Genomic DNA, 23,073 nt, shown 5'->3' with positions numbered 1-23,073 from the left:
CTTTGTCTCCCTCTGCTGGCGGCACAGTGTAACTGCATGAAGGTGAGCGTGGACACAGTGAACACTGGGAGGAGGAGCTATGTCTCCCTCTGCTGGCGGCACAGTGTAACTGCAGCAACATGAGACGTCACGTACACAGAAGAAAAAGAGGTGAAGTGAGTTTTTATTGTTAGTTATTTGTCGTGTTTTATAGGCTAACGATAAAGAGCACGTGACCTTCTGAGCATTCTTTATTAGTAATTACTATTTTTTAAATAATATTTATTTTATAATAACAATATCAAGTGTTATTGTATATATATTATATATATAATATATATATACAATATAAATATATATATGTATATATTGTATATATGATTTTTTAATTATATTTATCATATATATTATAAACCCAGACTGATTGACTTCATTTATTGTGTAAACTCTTATCTGAGCGGCCCGTGATCACGCATTAAAAAAAGATAAAGAAAAAATAAGAGTAATAATAGTTTAAATTTTTTTTTTTAAACATGCAAAGACTGTAAAAATAAGCTGCACAGTCCTTTAATGTTCAATCTGCTTCTAGATATATTACAACACAATATATATAACATATATTTAAATATATACACAGATAATATTTCATGAAATTATCATTACTTTGCATGAATGTAAAAGCATAATTTTACTGTTGGAGTTGGAGCATTATTATTTTTTACTATTTTTGTATCAGGCTGCGTTGGTGATTATTTTCATTTAATCTGCTGATTATTTTCATTTCATCTGCTGATTATTCTCATTGATCGAATGATTAAAAAAAAAGAAGTTATGTACAAGTACCTACAAATTGGTAGTACAGTACTTAAGTGCAGCATCTCGTTAGAAATCAGGAAAAACAAGACGGTTTTAGACGTTATTCTTACATACAAACCTAATAAATACATCATTTGTACTTAAATGCCGTCATAAAATCCCTCTTATAGAAGAGCTAACCCGAGACGCCCGCCTGCGAGACACGACAAGCCTCCTGCAGCACCTCGGGGTGTGTGTGGGTGTGTGGGTGTGTGGGTGTGCGTGTGTATGTGTGTGTGTGTGTGTGTGGGGTGATGAACTTTTTTATTGGCATGTAACGGCTTATCAAGGCTTCAACTTTGCGCATGAAAACAAGTCGAGTTTGCCTTTTTATTTAAACAGTGAGACACACACACACACACACACACCGCAGCACGCCTCCATGTTATGAAAACAGCAGCTTAGATGGAGGCCTAAACTTGCCCTCTGTAGGTGCGCTTTTGTCCTCTTCTTTAAAAACAGACTCACAGGGAGAGAGGGAGGCATCACAGGGACACACCTGCCCTGCCCCCGAGGATCATGGGAAGCCGGACGAGGCTTTAGAATCTTAAAAATCGAGGATCGGAGAGAGGCGAGAGCGCTCCCGGGACGCCGGTCCGTCATGAGGAGGTTCTTCCGGGCGCACCGGGACGAGGACTGCAGTCAGATCCAGTACCTCACGGCCAAGTGCACCCGGCTGGCTCACGACAAAGGTGAGAGTGAAGTGACCCGTCCACTCCTCCGGGGGGAGCCGCCTTGTTCCTTATGTCTCCTCTTGACTCGTAGCGGGTTTATTGATTTTCAGAGATTCGATAACGAGATCAAATTAAAAAAGAGTAGCAGAATTTCACAACCATAGTCAGAGTTTGTCTTAAAATAAGACAGGAAACGCCAAATATATCATTTCACGAGGCTGATTTCTCCCAGAGGTCACAACAGGTCATATTAAATAATGATGTCAAGTTTAAAAATATGGTCTCATTGCAATGAAGAGGCTCATGTGGGATCTAACACCACCAGGGGGCGACTCCTCTCCTGGTTGTATAGAAGTCTATGCTTCATGTGTTAAAGCCGCATTCTCTCTCCTGACCACCAGGGGGTGACTCCTCTGGTTGTATAGAAGACTATGCTCCATGTGTTAAAGCTGCATTCTCTCTACTGACCACCAGGGGGCGTCTCCTCTGGTTGTATAGAAGTCTATGCTTCATGTGTTAAAGCTGCATTCTCTCTACTGACCACCAGGGGGGCGACTCCTCTGGTTGTATAGAAGTCGATGCTTCATGTCTTAAAGCTGCATTCTCTCTACTGACCACCAGGGGGTGACTCCTCTGGTTGTATAGAAGTCTCTGCTTCATGTGTTAAAGCTGCATTCTCTCTACTGACCACCAGGGGGCTCCTCTGGTTGTATAGAAGTCTATATAGTGACTCTACTTCTCTCTTGATGTATTCCCTCAGTAAACATTGTAAATATGAGTTTATGTCTCAGTCTCTAGTTTCAAGTCTTCTTCTATACAGCATGATGTCATCATTTAGGACATTATGGTCATTTAGAGAAACACAGACCATAAAGCAGGGGACGCTTTAGGGGCGGGGCTACAAGGTGATTGACATGTTACAATTTGAACACTTTTACAGTGTGTTTTCACTTCATAAAAGCTAAATGCAACATTTAATGTCTCATTCAGCATCCAGTGGTACAGAAACCAAGATGCAGAACTCGAGGTTTCAGAACCTCACAGTGACTTCATCATCTTCTTATGTAAAATACAGAAAATGAATAAAATGAAGGTGAGATGAGGACACGGAAAGATAATACAAAAATGTATTGGACATTACTATCTAACGATAGGCCATTATCTCCAGTATGATGTGGACAATGAAGTGAGAGACGAGGCCTCGGAGCCGAGATCCAAGAAAAATGTGTGTGAAAAGATTTAAGGACACGCATGTGCAGTGATGAGGTGAGAGGGAAGGGAAAGTGGTCCGACGCCAGACGAGTCCTCGGCTCACATGTCGCCTTTTATCATCAGGTTTTATAAAAAAAACACACTTTAATATGAAAATGCATCCGAGTGGAACGCATTGAGCCGATGTCGGGTTGTTTGTATCTGCAGCGGTGCTGGAGGGGGAGTGTCTGATGGCCAGAGACCGGGACAGGAAGCTGCAGAGCGACCTGGAGGCCGCCGCTGCTCGACTCCGCCTCCAAGAGCAGACGGACGCGGACCTCAGGGCGAGAGAGGAACGACTCATCGGAAAGATCCACCAGCAGCAGGTGAGGAGGGGAAAGACGTGACCTCGTTGCTCGGTTCTGGGGTGATTGCACTTATTTGAAAGGTTGTCTCGAAGCTGACGAAGACATTCGTAGAAAAGGTCATTTTAGCGTCTTCTCAGCTCAACGTTTTGGTTTTACAGTCACATGACTGTCTTGGTTGACTCCCACAGCTCTCATGGTCTCTTGTGGTTTCATTTAGAGTCAAATAGACCCTACATCAGGGTTTGTTTTAAGGCGGGGCTACAAGGTGATTGACAGGTTGCTACCACAGCATTATCCAGTCAAAATGCATATCATGCTTTTATTAGAAAATACATCACGTGGACTAAATATGTGCGCTGAACGCCACCTCAGACCCAAAAACGATCACATAATGCAGCACGAGATAAAGAAAAATGTGTTTGGAAATCCGATTTTTCCTCCATTTTGGTCTCCACCACCATTTTTTGCCGCGGTTGCATAAATTACCTCAAGTTCAAACTATCCTTGACGGGAAAAAGAAATCTATCCGTTTCGCGAAAAGAAAGCGACGTGTGGACAGAAGGCTGTTCTCCTCGAAGAATATGTTATATCTATTTATTTATTTTGTAGTATGTTTGTATAAATAGAGATTTTAAAGATAGACTGGTGGTTCTAGTTTCTCAGTCCTTAAAAAGAGCATCTTGGTATCTTCTCTTTTTTAATACTCAAATATTCAGCCACTGTTCCACACAAGGTTGTTCTCTTCGAAGAATATGATATATATATTTTGTAGTATATTTATATTCTGAATAGTATAAATAGAGATTTTATAGATAGACTGGTGGTTCTAGTTTCCCTGTCCTTAAAAAAAGGATCTTGGATATCTTCTCTTCTTTAATCCTCAAATATTCAGCCACTGTTCCACAAATTATTCCACTTTTAAAACATCAAAGGTATCCTGATGCTAGAAAAGGCAGAAAAACAACGACTCACCCGGTAAATGTGCCGTAAAAAAACTAAAATGTTATTTTTTAAAAGGAGTCGGCTGGTAATTCGTCACCGTGAACGACTTTCACCAAATCCCAAAACAGTCGGCTCTATTTTAACCTCTCCCTGACAGTTAGAGTCTCGGTTAGGAAACACTTACCTGAAGGCTAACCGCTTCCAACTCACTGTTTTTCTGTTGTTTTTGTTTTGTTTTGAATTTGTGTAATTTAATCTTGTCGGGTTTAACCTCATTACAATCCCATAATTTAAACGCACATAGCCGTGACCATTCCAGCCGGCTACCTATGCTGCAATTACTGTAAATTACACTGGAATTAGGCTCCAGTCAGAGCCAGTGTTAACATCAGGGGCTTCGGCTGTAGTTACAAAAACTTTTTTTTTTTTTTTCTTGCTGGGTTTTTGGCTCCAATTCAACAAAAGTTGCACAAGTTTTGAGCTGTGAGCGGTTTCACCTCCAGAGATATTGCTGCTTTATTTCACCGCTTTTTACAGGGAAGAAGAAGAAAAAAGAGAAGACGAGACAAAACTCTGAACAAAATGTCATAAATCCTCGTAGTTTCGTCTCTTTTTCTTTCACTAACAGCCTCTGAGATTTATCTCTGCTCCACAGTAACACACGAGCAGCTCCGTGATGGTGTGTGTTGGAGATGTGGAGGAGTGTGACTCACTTTGCCCACATAGAGTAGATATGAAGTCAGGTCTGGACTCGTCTCCAACTCTTTGACCTCTCGCTGTGCGCTCTGTACCAGATGATTTCAAAAGTAACAGGATATACACTAGCTTTCAAAAGTTTGGAGTCACTTAGAAATGTCCTTATTGCACTTTTTTTCAATGAAGATAAGATTAAATACTCATAAACACTCTCTACATAGTTAATGTGGTAAATAACTATTCTCTGGTGTTTAATGAAGTCTCTACAGAGGTGCATAGAGGCCCATCTCCAGTGTTCTAATGGTACATTGTGTTATCGCCTTAGAAGACTAGCGGAGGGGTAGAAATCCATATAAACCCTTTTTATGTGAGCGCAGCTGAAAACAGTTATGCTGGTGAGAGAAGCTATAAAACTGGCCTTCCTTTGAGCGACATGAAGAACAACACTAAATATAATACAAATCATTATTTATAACCTTGTCAATGTCTTGACTATATTTTCTATACATTTTCTATTCATTTGATAAATAAAAGTGTGAGTTTACATGGAAAACACCAAATTCTAGGGGTGACCCCAAACTTTTGAACAGTAGTGTATGTACAGTACGTGGCTGATGTGTGCCATTTGTGTGTATTTTGACCATATTGCATGAGTACGAGACAAAGATAAAGTTAAAACTATACTGAACGAAGCAGTGAAAATGTTACAACAAAAGCCAAAAAACAGTATTTGTGCGTTTAAAAAGTGAGATTGCCATCATGTTATCAGATGGATGTGTGTGTGCGTCTCCCCCAGCAGCATCTGGTGGACCAGCTGCAGCAGCGCGTGGTCCTGCTGGCGGCGGCGAGCTCCCGCGACGGCGAGCTGCTGCTGAGCCTGCACGCCGAGGCCCAGCGCAGGGCCGCGGTGGCCGAGGGTGGCCGAGGGCCTCCGGGCGGAGCTGCGCGACGAGGCCCAGCACTGGGCCGCGGTGGCCGAGGGCCTCCGGGCGGAGCTGCTCAGGCAGGCCCACTTTTCATATTCTCTGATTTTGAATAAGATAATGAATTAACAAGAATAATTAAACGATTAATTGCTTCATATCCACTCATGTTGCATCAACGACCGTGAGTTCTCAGTACAATCCTCCCCTGTGCTTCAGACCCGTTCCCTCTGAGTTGTGGAGGAAATACCTCCTCGTTTTCCTAGACGGCGTGGAATCGTGGAGGGTTTGATTTTAAACACATTCCTCCACGTTCCGCCCAGCTGTTCAAACCGAGGAACATTTCAAAACAAACATGGAACCCAGATAAGGGCCACGGACGGTGTGTAAAACAGCTCGATTGCCATCTGAAGACAAGTGAAGCTGTCACCGGCCGCCGCTCCGGCAAACTTCTCCTCCTCGGACCGCCGTCTAAAGGCTGAAAGAAAACGTCGAGTTCAGCAGAAATGCAGCCGCCTCGAACCCCCGTGGAGAGTTGGCTTCCTCGTCAAGAAGATGAATGAAATATTAGCAATAACATGAAGATTTATATATATATATATATATATATATATATATTTTACATTTGCCTTTAAAATTCCTCCTCACATTAAATGCATCGATAGAATCGTTAAAATTAAATCAAATTTTCTGCAAAGGAGCATGTGAGGCTGGGGTGTTGCTGCTGTCTACCGGGAGGACATTAAAAACAAACTCCACTGGTCTCACATTACCTCAGCGATCATCATGGACGTTGACATCCCAATCCCAAAAGTCAAGTGCAATATATCCTTTAAAAATCAAAAAACTCTACCTCCCCCGCAACTCTTTCAGCCTCTCTTGCCAGTACCACGTCTGCCCCCCCCCCCCCCCCCTCCCCGCTGTTTGATAATACCTCCGATCTCGTAAACTACTACAATAACACACTCTCCTCCATGTCTTGATCAGCTGGCTCCCATTAAAAAAAATTAAAAAACAGTCTCTTTTCACACACTCGCCTCCCTGATTAACTCCTGAACTCTAAACAGGTCTAACAGTCCATCTCCAAGCCCTCTCGGACCTTCAACGATACGAAGACGCCCTCGTCACCCTTCAACCCCTTTCTAAGGTCACCTCTATGCCCCCATTGGAGCTCTCTTCCTTCACAACAGGATTGAGAAGCTCCGCCTGTGTCCCTGGATCCCATCTTCTCTCACCAAGGACCGTCTCCCAGCCATCGCACCACTCATCATAGAAATAACTATTTCAATCCGGTTCCTGTCACCGATGACTTCATCCTCTCCTCAGAGTCTTGCCACCTCAGCATTCTCATTGTCCTGGATCTCACTTCGACAGCATCAACCACAACATCCTTCTCTCCCGCCTCAAGTCGTCCCTCAACATCAGACAATAATTAATCAGCATCGACAACTGCACCTCCTCCACCGCCCCTCTGCCTCAGGGCGTCCCTCAGGGTTCAGTGCTTGGTCCTCTACTATTCGTCCTCTACCGGCTCCCTCTTGGAAACGTTACATGTCAACATGGTCTCCTCTTCCACTGCTAGGCCGATGATGTCCAGCTCTACATCTCTACCAAGGCCATTACCACTGCTACTCACTCCACTCTCACCAACTGCCTCTCTGACATGAAATCACTGATGCGAACCTCCTATCCATCCCTCATAGGACCAAGCACCGGACATGGGGTGACAGAGCCTTCTCTATTTCTGGCCCCTCCCTCTGGAACTCTCCCCAAACTCATCCAAGACTTCACTTACGTTTCCATATTCAAATCACGAATCAAAATCCGCCTGTTCAGAACTACTTTAATGTGTCTTTGAGTACCTTGAAAAGCTCTATATGAATTAAATGCACACAAAAAAAGAAATTATATTAGTGTATCGTTTTTACGTTTTTGTTTTGTTTATTCATGTAAGAAATCATCTTGGTAAAAAATCTGGTCAGAAATATGAGAGTAAACAAAGACGAGATAAACAAATATGTTTTGTGCTTGTTCCCAACAGGAAGACAGCCGAGCTGGAGGAGCTGCAAGACACCAACCGAACCTTGACGGAGGAGCTGAAATATTTACGCTCCGCTCATCAGACGGAGGTAAAGGGAGTCAAAGTTAATCAAAACATCAGCATATCAATATCCATATCAATATACATATATGTGTTTTGATGCATATTTGATAAACACTATTTTCACTATCTAAGGTTGTGAAGGGAACAGAAACGACTGTGAGAGTCAAAATTAATTAAAATCTCCAAAATCATAAAATATCCATATCAATATTAAGAATTATTTGTATTACATTTTTAAAAACATTTTCAGTTCCTTTATTATTTAAATTCTTAAATATAATATGCCCTGCTATTTTAAAAGCTCGTAACAAGAATTAAAAAAAATCAATCTCTCAAGAATGATTTAAAACAATTAATCAATATAAAAAACAGATTCCCATAAATATTCTGCCATTTTTTGTTTGTTTCATTCACATTTTGGGTTAACTATTCCCTTCAGGCCTGAATAAATAAATGATTTCCATCTTTAAATTAGACAAACGTTTGATTAAAGTTTAAAAAGTAAATTCATATCAATTAGCTTATCCACTAACAATGTTGATACAGGGAGCACAACAATAATACTAATAATGATGCTTTTCAGTGACATGAAAGAAGACATTTATGTTGTAAACAGCTTAAGAGCTAAAATAAACATAAAAATATGAATATAAAATAACATGCGATTGCAGTTTGTGTGACTATTCATTAATAATGTGTAAGTTTTATTTACATGAGATTATTCACACAAATAAATCAGCAACAAACCAAATATTTAAACAACCCCCTAAACATCTAACAGAACAAGAATAAAAGTAAAATGGTTGTAATGTGACTTTTGTCCGGCAGATGTCAGGATTGGACACTTTATTCACCACTGTTTGGTCCTCTCTGTTTGCCCATAAATAGAGAAATAATGGGATTTTAATGGGTTTCGTAATGTAGAAAAACATTATAAAACTCTTTCTCGTTGTCATGCGTGCAGCCAATATCCTGCAGAAATAATGCAATGCAACCTCCTGCTTCTGCCAGCTCCTCCAATCAGAAGCGACAGGTTAACACTCAGGTCAAGGCGCCAGCGCGCCAGTTAAAAACCGACAATAACACGCCGGAACCTAAAAACCCTCAAATTTAAATTCTGTGGCAACCAAAAAACGACAACCACCCGAGAGAACACACTAATTCAGATTTTTCTTTTTTTCTGGCACAAGGTTTGTATTAATGTGTCGAGTGTGAGTCAATAAGGGAAACATTCCTACACACCGTGAGGATTTTCTTTTTTAATTTTCTTTTTTTAAATTCACACTTGGCTTCCAAAGACTCACTCCCTCACTGGCCCTGTTTCAACCAGTCCATCAAACAGGGGAAAGAATCCAAAATCTGCAGCTATCTCCTTTGAGAAAGGAGCAGGAACGAAAACAACGAACCGGCCTGCCAGCGGGAAACTTAATCATAACATTTATTTATGCGGCTAACGGATAAAGTCTGTGAATTATTGAGAAAGTCCAGGGAGTCGGAGATTAAGCGGAGACCCCCTTGTTCGCTCATCTTTCCAGATGACGGCACCGAGTTCAAGAGTCGAGGCCTTTCGTCTTTCCCACGTCGTTACACTCCGCCTCCCTTGTTGTCTCGTCCTGGTTGAACATGTTGTTGTCTTTGGAGGTGATGGAGCTGCAGCAGGAGAACGAGTGCAGCCTGAGGAAGCTGCAGGGCACGGCGGAGCAGTTCGAGTGGCTCTGTCAGCAGCAGCACGACTGGATGTGTTGTGTCAAGAGGTGGGTTGTTGGTGTCTAGAGGTGGGTGGCTGGTGTCTAGAGGTGGGTTGTTGGGGTCAAGAGGTGAGTTGTTGGTCTCAAGAGGGGGGTTGTTGGTGTCTAGAGGTGGGTTGTTGGGGTCAAGAGGTGGGTTGTTGGTGTCTAGAGGTGGGTGGTTGGTGTCTAGAGGTGGGTTGTTGGTCTCAAGAGAGGGGTTGTTGGTGTCAAGAGGTGGGTGGTTGGTGTCAAGAGGGGGGTTGTTGGTGTCAAGAGGTGGGTGGTTGGTGTCTAGAGGTGGGTTGTTGGGGTCAAGAGGTTGGTTGTTGGTGTCTAGAGGTGGGTTGTTGGGGTCAAGAGATGGGTTGTTGGTGTCTAGAGGTGGGTGGTTGGTGTCTAGAGGTGGGTTGTTGGTGTCTAGAGGTGGGTGGTTGGTGTCTAGAGGTGGGTTGTTGGTGTCTAGAGGTGGGTGGTTGGTGTCTAGAGGTGGGTGGTTGGTGTCTAGAGGTGGGTTGTTGGGGTCAAGAGGTTGGTTGTTGGTGTCTAGAGGTGGGTGGTTGGTGTCTAGAGGTGGGTTGTTGGGGTCAAGAGGTGGGTTGTTGGTGTCTAGAGGTGGGTTGTTGGTGTCTAGAGGTGGGTGGTTGGTGTCTAGAGGTGGGTTGTTGGTGTCTAGAGGTGGGTGTGTTGGTGTCTAGAGGTGGGTTGTTGGTGTCTAGAGGTGGGTGGTTGGTGTCTAGAGGTGGGTTGTTGGGGTCAAGAGGTGGGTTGTTGGTGTCTAGAGGTGGGTGGTTGGTGTCTAGAGGTGGGTTGTTGGTGTCTAGAGGTGGGTTGTTGGTGTCTAGAGGTGGGTGGTTGGTGTCTAGAGGTGGGTTGTTGGTGTCTAGAGGTGGGTTGTTGGTGTCTAGAGGTGGGTGGTTGGTGTCTAGAGGTGGGTTGTTGGTGTCTAGAGGTGGGTTGTTGGTGTCTAGAGGTGGGTTGTTGGTGTCTAGAGGTGGGTGGCTGGTGTCTAGAGGTGGGTTGTTGGTGTCTAGAGGTGGGTGGTTGGTGTCTAGAGGTGGGTTGTTGGTGTCTAGAGGTGGGTTGTTGGTGTCTAGAGGTGGGTGGTTGGTGTCTAGAGGTGGGTTGTTGGTGTCTAGAGGTGGGTGGTTGGTGTCTAGAGGTGGGTGGTTGGTGTCTAGAGGTGGGTTGTTGGTGTCTAGAGGTGGGTGGTTGGTGTCTAGAGGTGGGTTGTTGGTGTCAAGAGGTGGGTTGTTGGTGTCTAGAGGTGGGTGGTTGGTGTCTTGAGGTGGGTTGTTGGGGTCAAGAGGTGGGTTGTTGGTGTCTAGAGGTGGGTGGTTGGTGTCAAGAGGTGGGTTGTTGGTGTCTAGAGGTGGGTGGTTGGTGTCTAGAGGTGGGTTGTTGGTGTCTAGAGGTGGGTGGTTGGTGTCTAGAGGTGGGTTGTTGGTGTCTAGAGGTGGGTTGTTGGTGTCTAGAGGTGGGTGGTTGGTGTCTAGAGGTGTGTCTAGAGGTGGGTTGTTGGTGTCTAGAGGTGGGTTGTTGGTGTCTAGAGGTGGGTGTTGGTGTCTAGAGGTGGGTTGTTAGTGTCAAGAGGTGGGTGGTTGGTGTCTAGAGGTGGGTGGCTGGTGTCTAGAGGTGGGTTGTTGGTGTCTAGAGGTGGGTGGCTGGTGTCTAGAGGTGGGTTGCTGGTGTCTAGAGGTGGGTTGTTGGTGTCTAGAGGTGGGTGGCTGGTGTCTAGAGGTGGGTTGTTGGTGTCTAGAGGTGGGTTGTTGGTGTCTAGAGGTGGGTTGTTAGTGTCTAGAGGTGGGTTGTTGGTGTCTAGAGGTGGTGTCTAGAGGTGGGTGGCTGGTGTCTAGAGGTGGGTTGTTAGTGTCTAGAGGTGGGTTGTTGGTGTCTAGAGGTGGGTTGTTGGTGTCTAGAGGTGGGTTGTTAGTGTCTAGAGGTGGGTTGTTGGTGTCTAGAGGTGGGTTGTTGGTGTCTAGAGGTGGGTTGTTGGTGTCTAGAGGTGGGTTGTTGGTGTCTAGAGGTGGGTTGTTGGTGTCTAGAGGTGGGTTGTTGGTGTCTAGAGGTGGGTTGTTGGTGTCTAGAGGTGGGTTGTTAGTGTCTAGAGGTGGGTTGTTGGTGTCTAGAGGTGGGTTGTTGGTGTCTAGAGGTGGGTTGTTGGTGTCTAGAGGTGGGTGGCTGGTGTCTAGAGGTGGGTTGTTAGTGTCAAGAGGTGGGTTGTTGGTGTCTAGAGGTGGGTGGCTGGTGTCTAGAGGTGGGTTGTTGGTGTCTAGAGGTGGGTTGTTGGTGTCAAGAGGTGGGTTGTTAGTGTCTAGAGGTGGGTTGTTGGTGTCTAGAGGTGGGTTGTTGGTGTCAAGGGGTGGGTTGTTAGTGTCTAGAGGTGGGTTGTTGGTGTCTAGAGGTGGGTTGTTGGTATCAAGAGGTGGGTTGTTAGTGTCTAGAGGTGGGTTGTTGGTGTCTAGAGGTGGGTGGCTGGTGTCTAGAGGTGGAGTGTTGGCCTCAAGAGAGGGGCTGGCTCCTTCACCAGTTTTATTTTGAAAAAAATTGACGTAGCTACTTTTATGTCAGATATACCTAGCTTTGGATTAGCCTAGCTTAGCACAAAGACTTGGAGCAGTGGGAGACGTCAAGCCTGTAAACGTTATCTTTGTTTCTGTTATCTTTGTTTCTGTTATCTTTGTTTCTGTAAACTTTAGAGACCATTCTTTATGCTTCAGACTCAGCAAGAAACCAAATAGGCATTTTTCCCCTCCAAAATGTTGAACTATTCTTTTAACATAATTCATTTATAAAACAAGGATTGATTGATAAGTCCTGTTTTATTCCTCTAGGGATCGTAAGAAACTAAATACACCTCTTCCTTAGGAATACAGGGTGTGAATCTCTGGGTAGCGACCCACTCCAGAGACCTCCACACGGAGACTCACGTTACTTTATTAAGTTTAACTAGCGACGCTCACTCCCTCGTAAAAGAACCGCTGAGTGTGCTTCTGCAGATTCAAAGACAGCCTGATGGAGGAGAGAGATGCTCTGCTGCTGAAAAAGAAGGCGGAGAAGCTGAAGAAGAGTTTATGCAAAGACGACACCACGCAGAGCGCCATCTGCCCCCTGGAGGCCACCGCACGCCATGACACGTAAGGAGGTGACGAAGCTGCACCTCCGCTGCCAGAGTTCAAGTTCTGGAGTGTTTTAAACTCCCACTGGCAATAAATAAGGAAAACAAAAAAAAAACTCTTTTCATCTCTCATTTTCAATTATCTTTTCAACTATATATATTTTTTTCGTAATACATTTTCCCGCACGCCGTTCTTTGTTTTGAAGCGGCGTGACGTCGTGGGACGCCGTGGCTGACCTGGAGTCTCAGGTGGAGAAGTCCAACATGCTGTACGCGGAGCTCTTCAACCAGGTACCGGTTTCATTTTTATTCTACTTGGTTTAATCGTCGAGTTTTTGTGTGCGGGGGAGACGAGAACAAACCTCAGGGGTGAAATATTAGAGATTTATTAGGGAGGGCTAATATTCAGCTGAGCACGGTTGCCAAACCTCAGAGGAGTTGCCGGTGTGTCAGTTCTTCCAGAAAGAACTGACGTTCGACCCAGAACAGTTTAAAAAAAAATGTTTTTATGAAGGGTTCTTTGTAAGACGATGTGTTCTGTAAAATAACCTTTTTTGGTAGTTCAAGGACTGTTGAAAGCGCGGTATTAAAAGATCCTCTCACTCGAAACTTTGAGATCAAAAACAAAAGAATGAAGTACTAAGCGTTTTTTGTTTTTTCCTCCAAACCAGGAAGGTATCATTTATAATCCAAAACCCATTCATGACAAAGAACAGCGTTAAAAAAAACGTACATTTGAGAAGTCAGAACCGGGAAAATGGTCGAGATTTATAGCTTGATTGAAATCCATGAGGTCGATTTTCTTTCAATCAAACTAATCGGACAGTTGAAGAAGAAAAAAGATGACTGAAAAAAAAATCTAATTGCTCGTTTGCTCACTTTGTATTTTACGAGAACCTTTATTTTAAGAGCGACCTTTCCTGTATTAAAACCCATCTGGATCAAAGACCTGAAATAGAAGACCTACAGGACCTGTCACACAACCAGAGAGTGAAACTTCATGGGTACCAGACTCTCATCCTTGTTTTGGGCTTTTAAAGGTTTCTGGAAACTGGACCACAGAATGTTCTTGAAGGAATGAATTCTGACAGCAAATCTTTGTTATAATTTAAATTATGACCAAAGCTACAGACATTAGAGTTCAGGGGGCGACGAATTGAACATACCTGAGACTTGTTACCTGCATTTACAGGGTTCTTACGGTCATGGAAAACCTGGAAAAGTCATGTGATTTTAATATAGTTATTTCCAGGCCTGGAAAAGTCCTTGAAAAAAACATCTTTTTATTTTTCGCCCTGCGAGTGACTGAAAAGTTTGTTGGCCATAGCAACAGTAGCTCAGGGATAATCCACTATCATGTATACACAGAGATTTCACAAAATGTTTGGTCATGGAAATTTGGTTTAACGTCGTGGAAAAGTCATGGAAAGGTCATGGAAAGGTCATGGAAAAGTCGTGGAAAAAAATGAAATCACAAAAGTTTTGTAAAAGTCATAGAAATGTTTAATATTCACATGTTCATTCATGCTAAGTTTTTTAAAAACACTTAAATTATAAGCAAGCAATTTTATTTTATTTTGCCCTGCGAGTGACTGAAAAGTTTGTTGGCCATAGCATGGAAATTTGGTTTAAAGTCACGGAAAAGTCCTGAAAAGGTCCTGGAAAAGTCCTGGAAATCCATTGGTCAAAATGTGTATGAACCCTGCCTTTATTAGATGCTTCTAATCTAAATCAAAAATCAAAAACAAGCTTATGTTCGGGTTTTATTCAATGTCTCTCTACCTCTCACATATTTATGAATTCATCTTTTAGGCTTTTAAAGCTGTGGAAGGACTGAAGCTGCCTTTTACATTTGAGGAACAGTCTTTGAAAGCCTCTTAAGCGGCGAATCTCAGTGAGAGAAATTTGAAGTTTAGGAAGACAAATAGTCCTCTGAAGACAGCTGCCAGTCCCCTGTGGACTCGTGAGGCCCGCCAGAACATCCAGGACATCCAGGACATCCAGAACATCCAGGACATCCAGGACATCCAGAACATCCAGGACATCCAGAACATCCAGAACATCCAGGACATCCATAACGCCGATACTTCACGGGCACTGGAGCCTAATCAGCGATTTGCTTTCTCTGTCTTGTCTGCTTTTGAAACGTCAGAGTGCTTTGAGGGACTTTTGTTTGCGAAAGCTATTCCCAATCAATCAGGAAAAAGAAAACGACGTCCCACAGAGCGCTCCTCCGGGAGGCGCTCGGGAATCCTGACAGGACCTCAAACGCCTCTAAAGCCGGGAACTCCAAAAAGGTGTTTGCTGTCCGACGTTTAAAAGCTGACACACACACACACTGCAGGGTGACAAGCTTAGTTGTGTGTGTGTGTGTTGTCTGTAAGTCTCTCTGTGGATAAGAGGAAGCCTGGGAGACAGAACATAGGGCTGATGCTCGTGTGCCAGTGGAGCCGCCGAGCTGCCAGAAGACTTGAGAGACGGCTGAGACTTTCTGGGCACCGGAGTCACATCGGGGCTTTTTTCCCCCTCTGTCTGTCTGTCGGCTGCAGATGGCTTCCTCCCAAACCGTCCGGGTGCTAGAGAGAGAGAGAGAGAGAGAGAGAGAGAGAGGGAGAGGACTAATAACGACTGGAGGGGAGGCGAATGCCAGCAGCCTCTGTGCTTCGTTCCCCTCACAGGCTCAGAGCTGCATTTCTTTAGATAATTATTCTGATTGAGTGCAGATGATCCAGGGTGCTTTCTTTCTTTCTTTCTTTGCAGGGCTGAGAGAGAGAGAGAGAGAGAGGGAGAGAGAGAGAGTGAGAGACAGAGAGAGAGAGAGAGAGGGGGACAGTGAGGGAGAGAGGGAGAGAGAGACAAAGAGAGGGAGACAGTGAGGAAGAGACAAAGAAGGAGAGAGAGAGAGAGAGGGAGGAACAGAGAGAGAGAGAGAGAGAGAGATATTCATAGTCGTGTTGGTGAGATTATTCAAACTAAATCCGGGGATGTTTTCTCATTAGAGACCGACGACACGGCGAGTTCTTATTTTAGTATTATTATATTATTATAATATTATTATTATGTTATTATTCTCTTTGTTGAAAGTTCACTTGAAGGCACATTCTTCCAAATTGAAGCCGTGAAAATGTTTGTTCCGTTGTGTAAATGTTTCGGTGAGGTCGTCCGATGCCACTGAACTCAAGGAAGAAAAAGATCTTCATCCAGGTCCAGAATAAAACATTTACATAAATGTTTTATTCTGGACATAAATGTTTTATTCTTTTAATCAAATTGCATAAATTAACGTGAATGTAACACATTTTCATGACTTTTCCAACATTTTTGGAATTACATTTTTTTACTTTTCCAGGCCTGGAGTTTAACGCGCTCCATGTACCCTGTGGGTGATAACCCACGTCTTCACTTATCTAGAAGCAACAGAACCCGGTTTGGACCCGTCCGTCTCGCCGTGTTCTGACAGGCCGTCACTTCCCGGGACATTTAACCCTCGTCGTGTTTATTGTCTTTTGCTCGTATTCATTTCCAGTTTATTGTTCTGTCCTCAGGCGCTGAGCGGACACCAGAAACCTCCCTGAGGCCCGACGCCTGGAGCCCGGACTCCTCTTCTTCTTTTTCTCCTCCCCCTCGTCTCACCTTCTGCAAACCAGAACTCTACCGCTCGATGTTTGTGTGTGCGGTTCCGCTCTCTGGGACACTTCACATCACATTGTCGTAAAAAAACACACAAAAAAACACTTGGATAGCGTGCGTAAAGTGTTTTCTTTCCAGTATTGTTCACCTGTCTGAGAAGAATCCGCTCGGTGACGTCGGACCGAATTAAAAACGCCGCCCGTCCTCTATCACGTGCTCCTGTAGTGGTTCTGAAGTCGTTCGGACCTCGTAATCAACACATGAGCAAAGTACAGAGCCGGAGAGTAAATGAAGCACCTGAGAATGTTGTCTTTTGTTGTGTTTGCCAAGCAGCTGGTGGGCAGAGGAAACAACAAAACGTTGTGTTGTTGACAACAAACTGAAGCGCTCGACTGATTGTGGCCCCGCCCCCTTCACTGGGGATCTGGTACGTCTCCACTGTGATGATCGTAACCTTAATTATCGCTTGTCAGCAAGGAGATTAAAAAGAGCATTTGAGGCTCAGATTAAGGGCGTCAAATGGGAACCATGTGATATTTAGCTTCTTAGAAAATGAAACATGAGATGTAATATGATAAAGTAGATGAACAGTGTTTAGCCTAATTATTTGATGTAGGTTAAAAAAAGAATATTATTTTAAGGAAAAAGTACTGTTAATTGTTTGTAACTTACCACTACATTGGTATACATGTATACTGTATATACAAAATTACATAGTTTGAACAGTTTTTAAAAGACATGTTTTAGGGGGATGCTTTCGATGTCACGCTACATATTAACTATTTATTTACTACTTCTGACGGGGAAAATAAAGTTCGTAAGTTTGTTCAGTTTAGCCCGTCGCAATAAAAATGGCCGCCGCTCTGACCACCCTGATACGTGTAGATTTTAATGGGAATGTCCTTTCTTCCCCTATCATATTTATATGGTTAGCACTATTAAACAAAATGACTAGCGTCCTCTTCATCAGGCATTAAAAAGGTCCAAGGTTGTAGAAAGTATGGATGGAATCCCTCATGCAGGAACTGTTCCTTTAAACGAGGCATCCAATCAGAGCAGACTGGGCCTTTACGGGCGGGGTTTTAAAGAGACAGGCGCTGATAAGGAGAGTTTCAAGTTTTTTTTAACGTTACAGCATATAAACATTCTTGTAGCAAACCCCAAAGACTAATAATTGTATATCATCGCATAGCATTCACCACAAGAATAATTGATAGATCTTTTAATGCGTGTGTTTTGCAACTTTTTTGAGCAATCTTTTCCCGTGTCCTCCTCTTTCCAAAGTCACATTACGTCAGAAATAAACATTTATTTTAATTTTTTTATATTTAAGCACAACTTTCCCTGTCAACACATGTAATCAGTTTTCCTGGAGCTCTAACCAGAGCTGTCGACTCGAGCCACAACGCTTCTGGCAAACGACAACACAACTACTTTTTATCGTCATTTATTTGGCGGATTCAACATATTTAGTTAAAGTCACGAGAAGGTTGTGTTTTTCATTAACTAAAGAAGTCAACGTGGTTCGGGTTAGGCCAGGATGTTTGTGTTTTTAATTATTTGACAAAACCGCAACCTTTTTCCTAACCTCAATTAAAAGTTTTACGAGTCTAAAGAGCACAGACGGGATGCAGGATGCACATCCAGGTGTCAAAGTCTTGTCCTTACCTCGAAGGTAGAGGCATTGAAGTCCACACAGGTATTAAAGTGACAACCAACGCAATGATTAGCGTGACAGAAATTAACATTCTCGGTAAAACGACATACTTAAAAATAAAAGATGCTTTAAAGGTCAAAACGTTCCACTCACTCATGTGGTTCAGCATCTTAGTCATCTTCCAAAAAGCACTGGGTTCCATTACCACTCCTCCCTGTGTGATAATTGGGGTGAACACCCAAAATAATCCTGGATATTGAGGTCAGAGTGGGCTTACAACAAAACTGACTTTTACATTCAAATTAAAAAGATGTTAGCTGGGTGGAAATGTGAGGATTAAGAAATGGTTTGATGGGTCAAAGGTGAACATGTCCTCTAACAAGCTCAACAATAAGGTCAAGATATAAAAAAATGGCAAACAACAAGCAGGGGGAGAAGGAACTGTAACTTAAACTACTAGTATATGAGATTTCTTCTCCATTAATGATGTATTTCTACAACTGTTGCACTGCCGAGGGGTACTTTGGTGTTAGCTAAAAACACATCAGTCATGCATTATTCCTAAAATAATTACACTATAATAGGTTCAATAAAATAAGATATTTTTTTTCTACCCACAATGTTTTATGCTGGTTTAAATGATCTGACATAATATTTCAAATGGGTTAAAATCACGGGGTAAATTATTGAAGAAGGTCACTTCCAATAGGTGGGTTATTCACGTGCCAGAATTTCTTTCAGTCTTTTCAGCTAACGTTCACATTTGCAATTCACCTTTCAGCCACACGAGGGAGCCGGAGCGTTCTCATTGTTTTCCGATACTTGCTCTCAAAACATTGAACTTTTAGGCTAGCATTCATTCTGCTGGTTTGACGGGTGAGAGGAAACAGAAGAAGATAGCCTGTTTACTCATTGATTTGGTATATTTATGTCCTCAATATCTATTGTGAATTTGGTCGTGATTGTTTATCGGTCTTTAAAAACGTGGATCCCCCGGGATAAAAAAGGTTCAGAACATCTGTAGGCCTACTAGAAGACAGAATGAGATCAAATACTTCTACTCCAATAAAACATCACGCCCGGATCAACCAATCGGAAGACGAATAGAACTGTGTTTAACGGAAGAAATAATGACCTTTGAGTCTCATTACCAGCCGGGTTCAGGTCTGAGTTCTGGCCCACTCCAGGTGGTCCACCAGAAAGGAATGTGTGCACATGTGTAATCCTTCCCCCCCCCGCTCTCGGTTCGGACGCGTCGCGGCGTTACGTCTTGTCGGAAAGGTGTTGGCGGACTCCCGGATTTTGCGCTCGGCGCCGTTGACCACGAGGGACGCCGGTGGCAGCGGGGCGGCGAGGGCCCGCCTCGCCCTCTTGACTGCCAAGCGCTGAGTGGAACAGTCCCACCTCGACGAGGCTGCGAGTGGCGAGAGGTGTAAACCGAGAGATTAACAACGTGTGGCGGCTGGGAAAAAAAACCGAGAACGAGACGCAGACGTTACGGCCATTATTAATAGAACAATTACAGGTACAGAAAGAACGGCGTGTTTATGTCCGGGCGTCGTCACAGCCAGGCAAAACACATATTATTATATTTAACGCCAGGATGTTAGCCGTAAAACAAAGAAGTGAGACTTGTTGTCTGTGCACTTGCTTGTGCAAACACAGATTATGTGGTACAAGTATGCACTGTATGAAGTTATGTGTGGACGATGAATAACTCCACATGGAGGCTGGAAAAAAAATAATTGTGAAAAGAAAGCGCTCATTAAATATTTACGAGAGCCGGAGTCCACTTAGAGAAATATATACATTCGTCTGTCTCCGCTACACGGAAAAAGAACTCGAAAAAACGAAATGTTTCGGCGCGTAGCTGTTAGCGTTTTTTTCTTTTTCTTCGTTAAACTAAAAGACAATGTTAGCGGCGTCCGGTTCGAGTCGAGGAATGTTTACGTCCGCCGTCCTCCGTGTGTACCGCTGTTTGGGTCCATCAGATTGATCACTGCGGATGTCCCGGGAACGTTTTTTTTCCCGTGTCTCGGAAGAGATGGAGGCGAACGGCTCGGGCCTGCATGCTAACGTAAAACAGAGCGTTGTTTTTTTCTCCTTTATTCTTTCTTTCTTTCTCTCTGACACTGTTTGGATGAGTGTGTAAATGTTTAGTGGCGTGAGTAAACACACACGAGGGTTAGGTGTCAGTTTTTTGGGGGGGAGGGTTGTTGTCGAGTTGTCTTGTTTTGGCGACGGCGCTCTCGCGCTAAAGAGAATGATGACATCACGTGGAGAGGAATCCTTTTCTCCCGATAAACAAAAATGAATCGACGTGTCAAGTGAGAGAAAAAAAAGAAGAAAGAAGCGAACTCGGCAATGTGCTCGAGGGGGCTCGAGTTTCTAAGACGATAAAGCTTAATGCAGCACAGGGAGGATTTTTGTGCGTCGTATTATAACGGAAATCCAAGCTTTTAAACTGCATTTTCTTAAAAAGACGTCTGCAGAAGCCAAAGTCCCCGTGTCACGAAGAAAGACGTCATTGACTAGAGATTCGTGTCACGCGAGGGCTCGACGTCACCGCGCCTCTCGGTATCTGCGAGTGCATCTTTAAAAAAAAAACGTGACACGGAAAGCGGGGAGAAAGCCGCACGCGATGTTTCTGTTAAGTCTTTCCCGATGACTACACGTCGCCACGGGAATCAACAGCGTCTAGCATTGTTGTCTTTTTCTTCACATCCTCTCTCCTCGCGTCCTCCTCTGGCCGGCCGGAGTGTTTATGGAAGGAGGTGAAAGAGGTCGTGATTGGCAAGAGAGAAAAAAGGCGAATTTTTAAGATGCGTGCAGCGGGAGAAACACACAATTCTCGCTTTGTGCGTTTCGTTACACGCCATGCGGTCTGTAACGTAAACGCACAATGCATGAACACGTGAACAAGTGAACACGTGAACTCATGAAGGAAGGAGTGAGAAAGTCTTCACGGTGGGCGGGACAAACAAACACAGGACTTTCAACCAGGAGACCGGTGTTCATGTCTCAAATTTGATATTTTTAAGTTATAATGTTTTTGTAAAGCGCTTTATGTTCTTATCTAACATTTCTTGCGTATTTATTTTGAGTCCCGCCAAGATTTTTTTCCTTAAACTAAGTCGGTTTGTTGCCTAAAACTAACTGCGGCCATTTCTCGGTAACAAGGAGGCACGGAAATGCTTCATCATGCAACGCAGAATGTCCTTAAAATGTTGAGTTCATTCTAGTGTTGCATTGTGGGTTGTTTGGCACCTTAAAGGCCTTTACACACCTGTGCTCATTTCTTTCTCCTTTTTTTTTTTACATGTGATTAATTCGTACATCAATATATTTGTTTTTGCTTTCAAAGTACTTTCAAACAAAACGTGAACACTCCCGACAAAAATAAAGGCATCGACCAATCACGTCGTCGGGACAAATTCAAAACTATATATTGTGTAAAACAAGACGGGGGAGGCCCTCGCAGCCTCAACCAAGACGTCAAACTTTATTACTCCTTTTCAAACTTGACAAAGGCAGCGCAGACCAGATTCACTCGTTCTGCTCTTTACCTTTCACAATAAAAGCCCGAGACATAAACACCGTGTAACTGATTACAAGACTTATCGGTTTGTTGCCTAAAACTAACTGCGGCCATTTCCTGGTAATAAGGAGGCACGATCATGCAACGCAGAATGTCCTTAAAATGTTGAGTTCATCCTTCTTTCCTTGGACCCTCACATTGTAAAAGTGCAAAACACGTCATGTGTACAGAGTTAAGATAATAAAATTACAACATAGTCCATCCATATGACAGAAATAATACCTATAATGAGAGTAGTAGTAATAGCAGTATTAGCGGTTTTGGTTTCCCTTGTTTTCCTTCAGCCAGGAGCAGGTTGGGGTCTCAGCAACCTTTAGGGCACAAATGGGTAAAATACTCTGACAACCATGAGCTTCTTTAAGGCCCTTTTCCCACCACGATATCTTCCTCCCCGTGAGCAGTCCTCCTGCTTCCTGGCTCCGAGCCTTCCCCCATTTTGTACGGATTCAACAAGCTGTCGGCGGACAGAAAATGATTGATGAAGGCTGCCGCGGCCTCCTTTTTCGATCCAAACGAGAGTCGGTGTGAGTTTTCATTCTCCAGTGAGGTCAAGTTGGCCCCTGGTCGTCACGTCTTAAAAAGGAGCGTTTATGGGTTTGGACTTCTTTTTTTTTGAAAAGGTAAAAGTTGTGGTTGAGCGCTGGAAGGAAATCGGTTTTGAGGAAATAAACAGACGATGTCGGCCCCTTCCCGAATGAAGCAATGCAAACACGCGCGGAGACGTTTTTCTCGCCTCGGCGGTGGCGAGATGGCCGCAGATTATTTGAGGTGAACGAAGGGGCGACCGTGAGCGGCACAGGGTTCTTACGGTCATGGAAAACCTGGAAAAGTCATGGAATTTGAATATGGTTATTTCCAGGCCTGGAAAAGAGCTTGAAAAAAATGAAATCACAAAAGTTTTGGAAAAGTCATGGCTGCGAGTGACTGAAAAGTTTGTTGGCCATAGCAACAGTAGCTCAGGGATAATCCATCTATCATGTAAACACAGATTTCACAAAATGTTTGGTCATGGAAATTTGGTTTAAAGTCGTGGAAAGGTCGTGGAAAAGTCATGGAAAAGTCGTGGAAAGGTCGTGGAAAAGTCGTGGAAAGGTTGTGGAAAAGTCATGGAAAAGTCGTGGAAAAGTCGTGGAAAATTCATCGAAAAGTCATGGAAATCCATTGGTCAAAATATGTATGAACCCTGGTGGCAGTCGTCCGGACCGTTTGGAGCCCAGGCGAAGCGCGGCGGCGAGGTCGACCCCTTCGCCGAAGCCGAACGTCGATGATCTGGAAGACAGATGTGTGTTTTAATGTCGAGGAACGCTCGATGGGAGTGTTTATCCTGGCACGCCGTTCCCACTGATATTATGGTGATCGTTGCTCGTTGTTATTACGTTGTCAATATCGCCCGTGTTCTTTGCGGGAACATTTTTTGTGATGAATTGCTCTGCAGGAGAGATTTCCAGGATGACCCGGCGGACCAGACGGATGCAGCAGGAAGCCGGAGCCTCGAGTCCATTTTCAGCTATTAAATTGACTTTTTTTGCGTGATCTCACCCTGTGAAGGACGACGGCAGAACGTTTTCCTCTAAACAAAAGAGACACGTGAATTGATTCTAATATATGTAT

The 23,073-nt window shown here is 43.7% G+C and overlaps 1 protein-coding gene across 1 annotated transcript; it reads left to right on the top strand.

Moving 5' to 3' along the window:
* The first annotated feature begins 1,258 nt into the window (after positions 1 to 1,258).
* Positions 1,259 to 17,083, top strand: LOC130209332 (uncharacterized). The gene is made up of 9 exons (XM_056438895.1): positions 1,259 to 1,526; positions 2,928 to 3,085; positions 5,502 to 5,708; positions 6,705 to 6,775; positions 7,670 to 7,757; positions 9,374 to 9,486; positions 12,459 to 12,596; positions 12,784 to 12,868; positions 16,123 to 17,083. The coding sequence occupies exons 1-9, from the start codon at positions 1,436 to 1,438 to the stop codon at positions 16,150 to 16,152; spliced, it is 981 nt and encodes a 326-aa protein (XP_056294870.1). The 5' UTR covers positions 1,259 to 1,435; the 3' UTR covers positions 16,153 to 17,083.
* Positions 17,084 to 23,073: the final 5,990 nt, after the last annotated feature.

Source organism: Pseudoliparis swirei, chromosome 19 (assembly GCF_029220125.1).
Source record: "Pseudoliparis swirei isolate HS2019 ecotype Mariana Trench chromosome 19, NWPU_hadal_v1, whole genome shotgun sequence".
Lineage (NCBI taxonomy): Eukaryota > Metazoa > Chordata > Actinopteri > Perciformes > Liparidae > Pseudoliparis > Pseudoliparis swirei.
This window is presented reverse-complemented; position numbering and strand designations above follow the sequence as displayed.

What these genes read in the sequence shown, in the direction of transcription:
- LOC130209332 (XM_056438895.1), top strand. Translation starts at nt 1,436, where the DNA reads ATGAGGAGGTTCTTCCGGGCGCACCGGGACGAGGACTGCAGTCAGATC. An exon ending in CTCCGGGCGGAGCTGCTCAG is followed by an intron (nt 5,709 to 6,704) that starts GCAGGCCCACTT and finishes CAGGTCTAACAG; the next exon opens with TCCATCTCCAAGCCCTCTCG. An exon ending in GCTCCGCTCATCAGACGGAG is followed by an intron (nt 7,758 to 9,373) that starts GTAAAGGGAGTC and finishes TTGTCTTTGGAG; the next exon opens with GTGATGGAGCTGCAGCAGGA.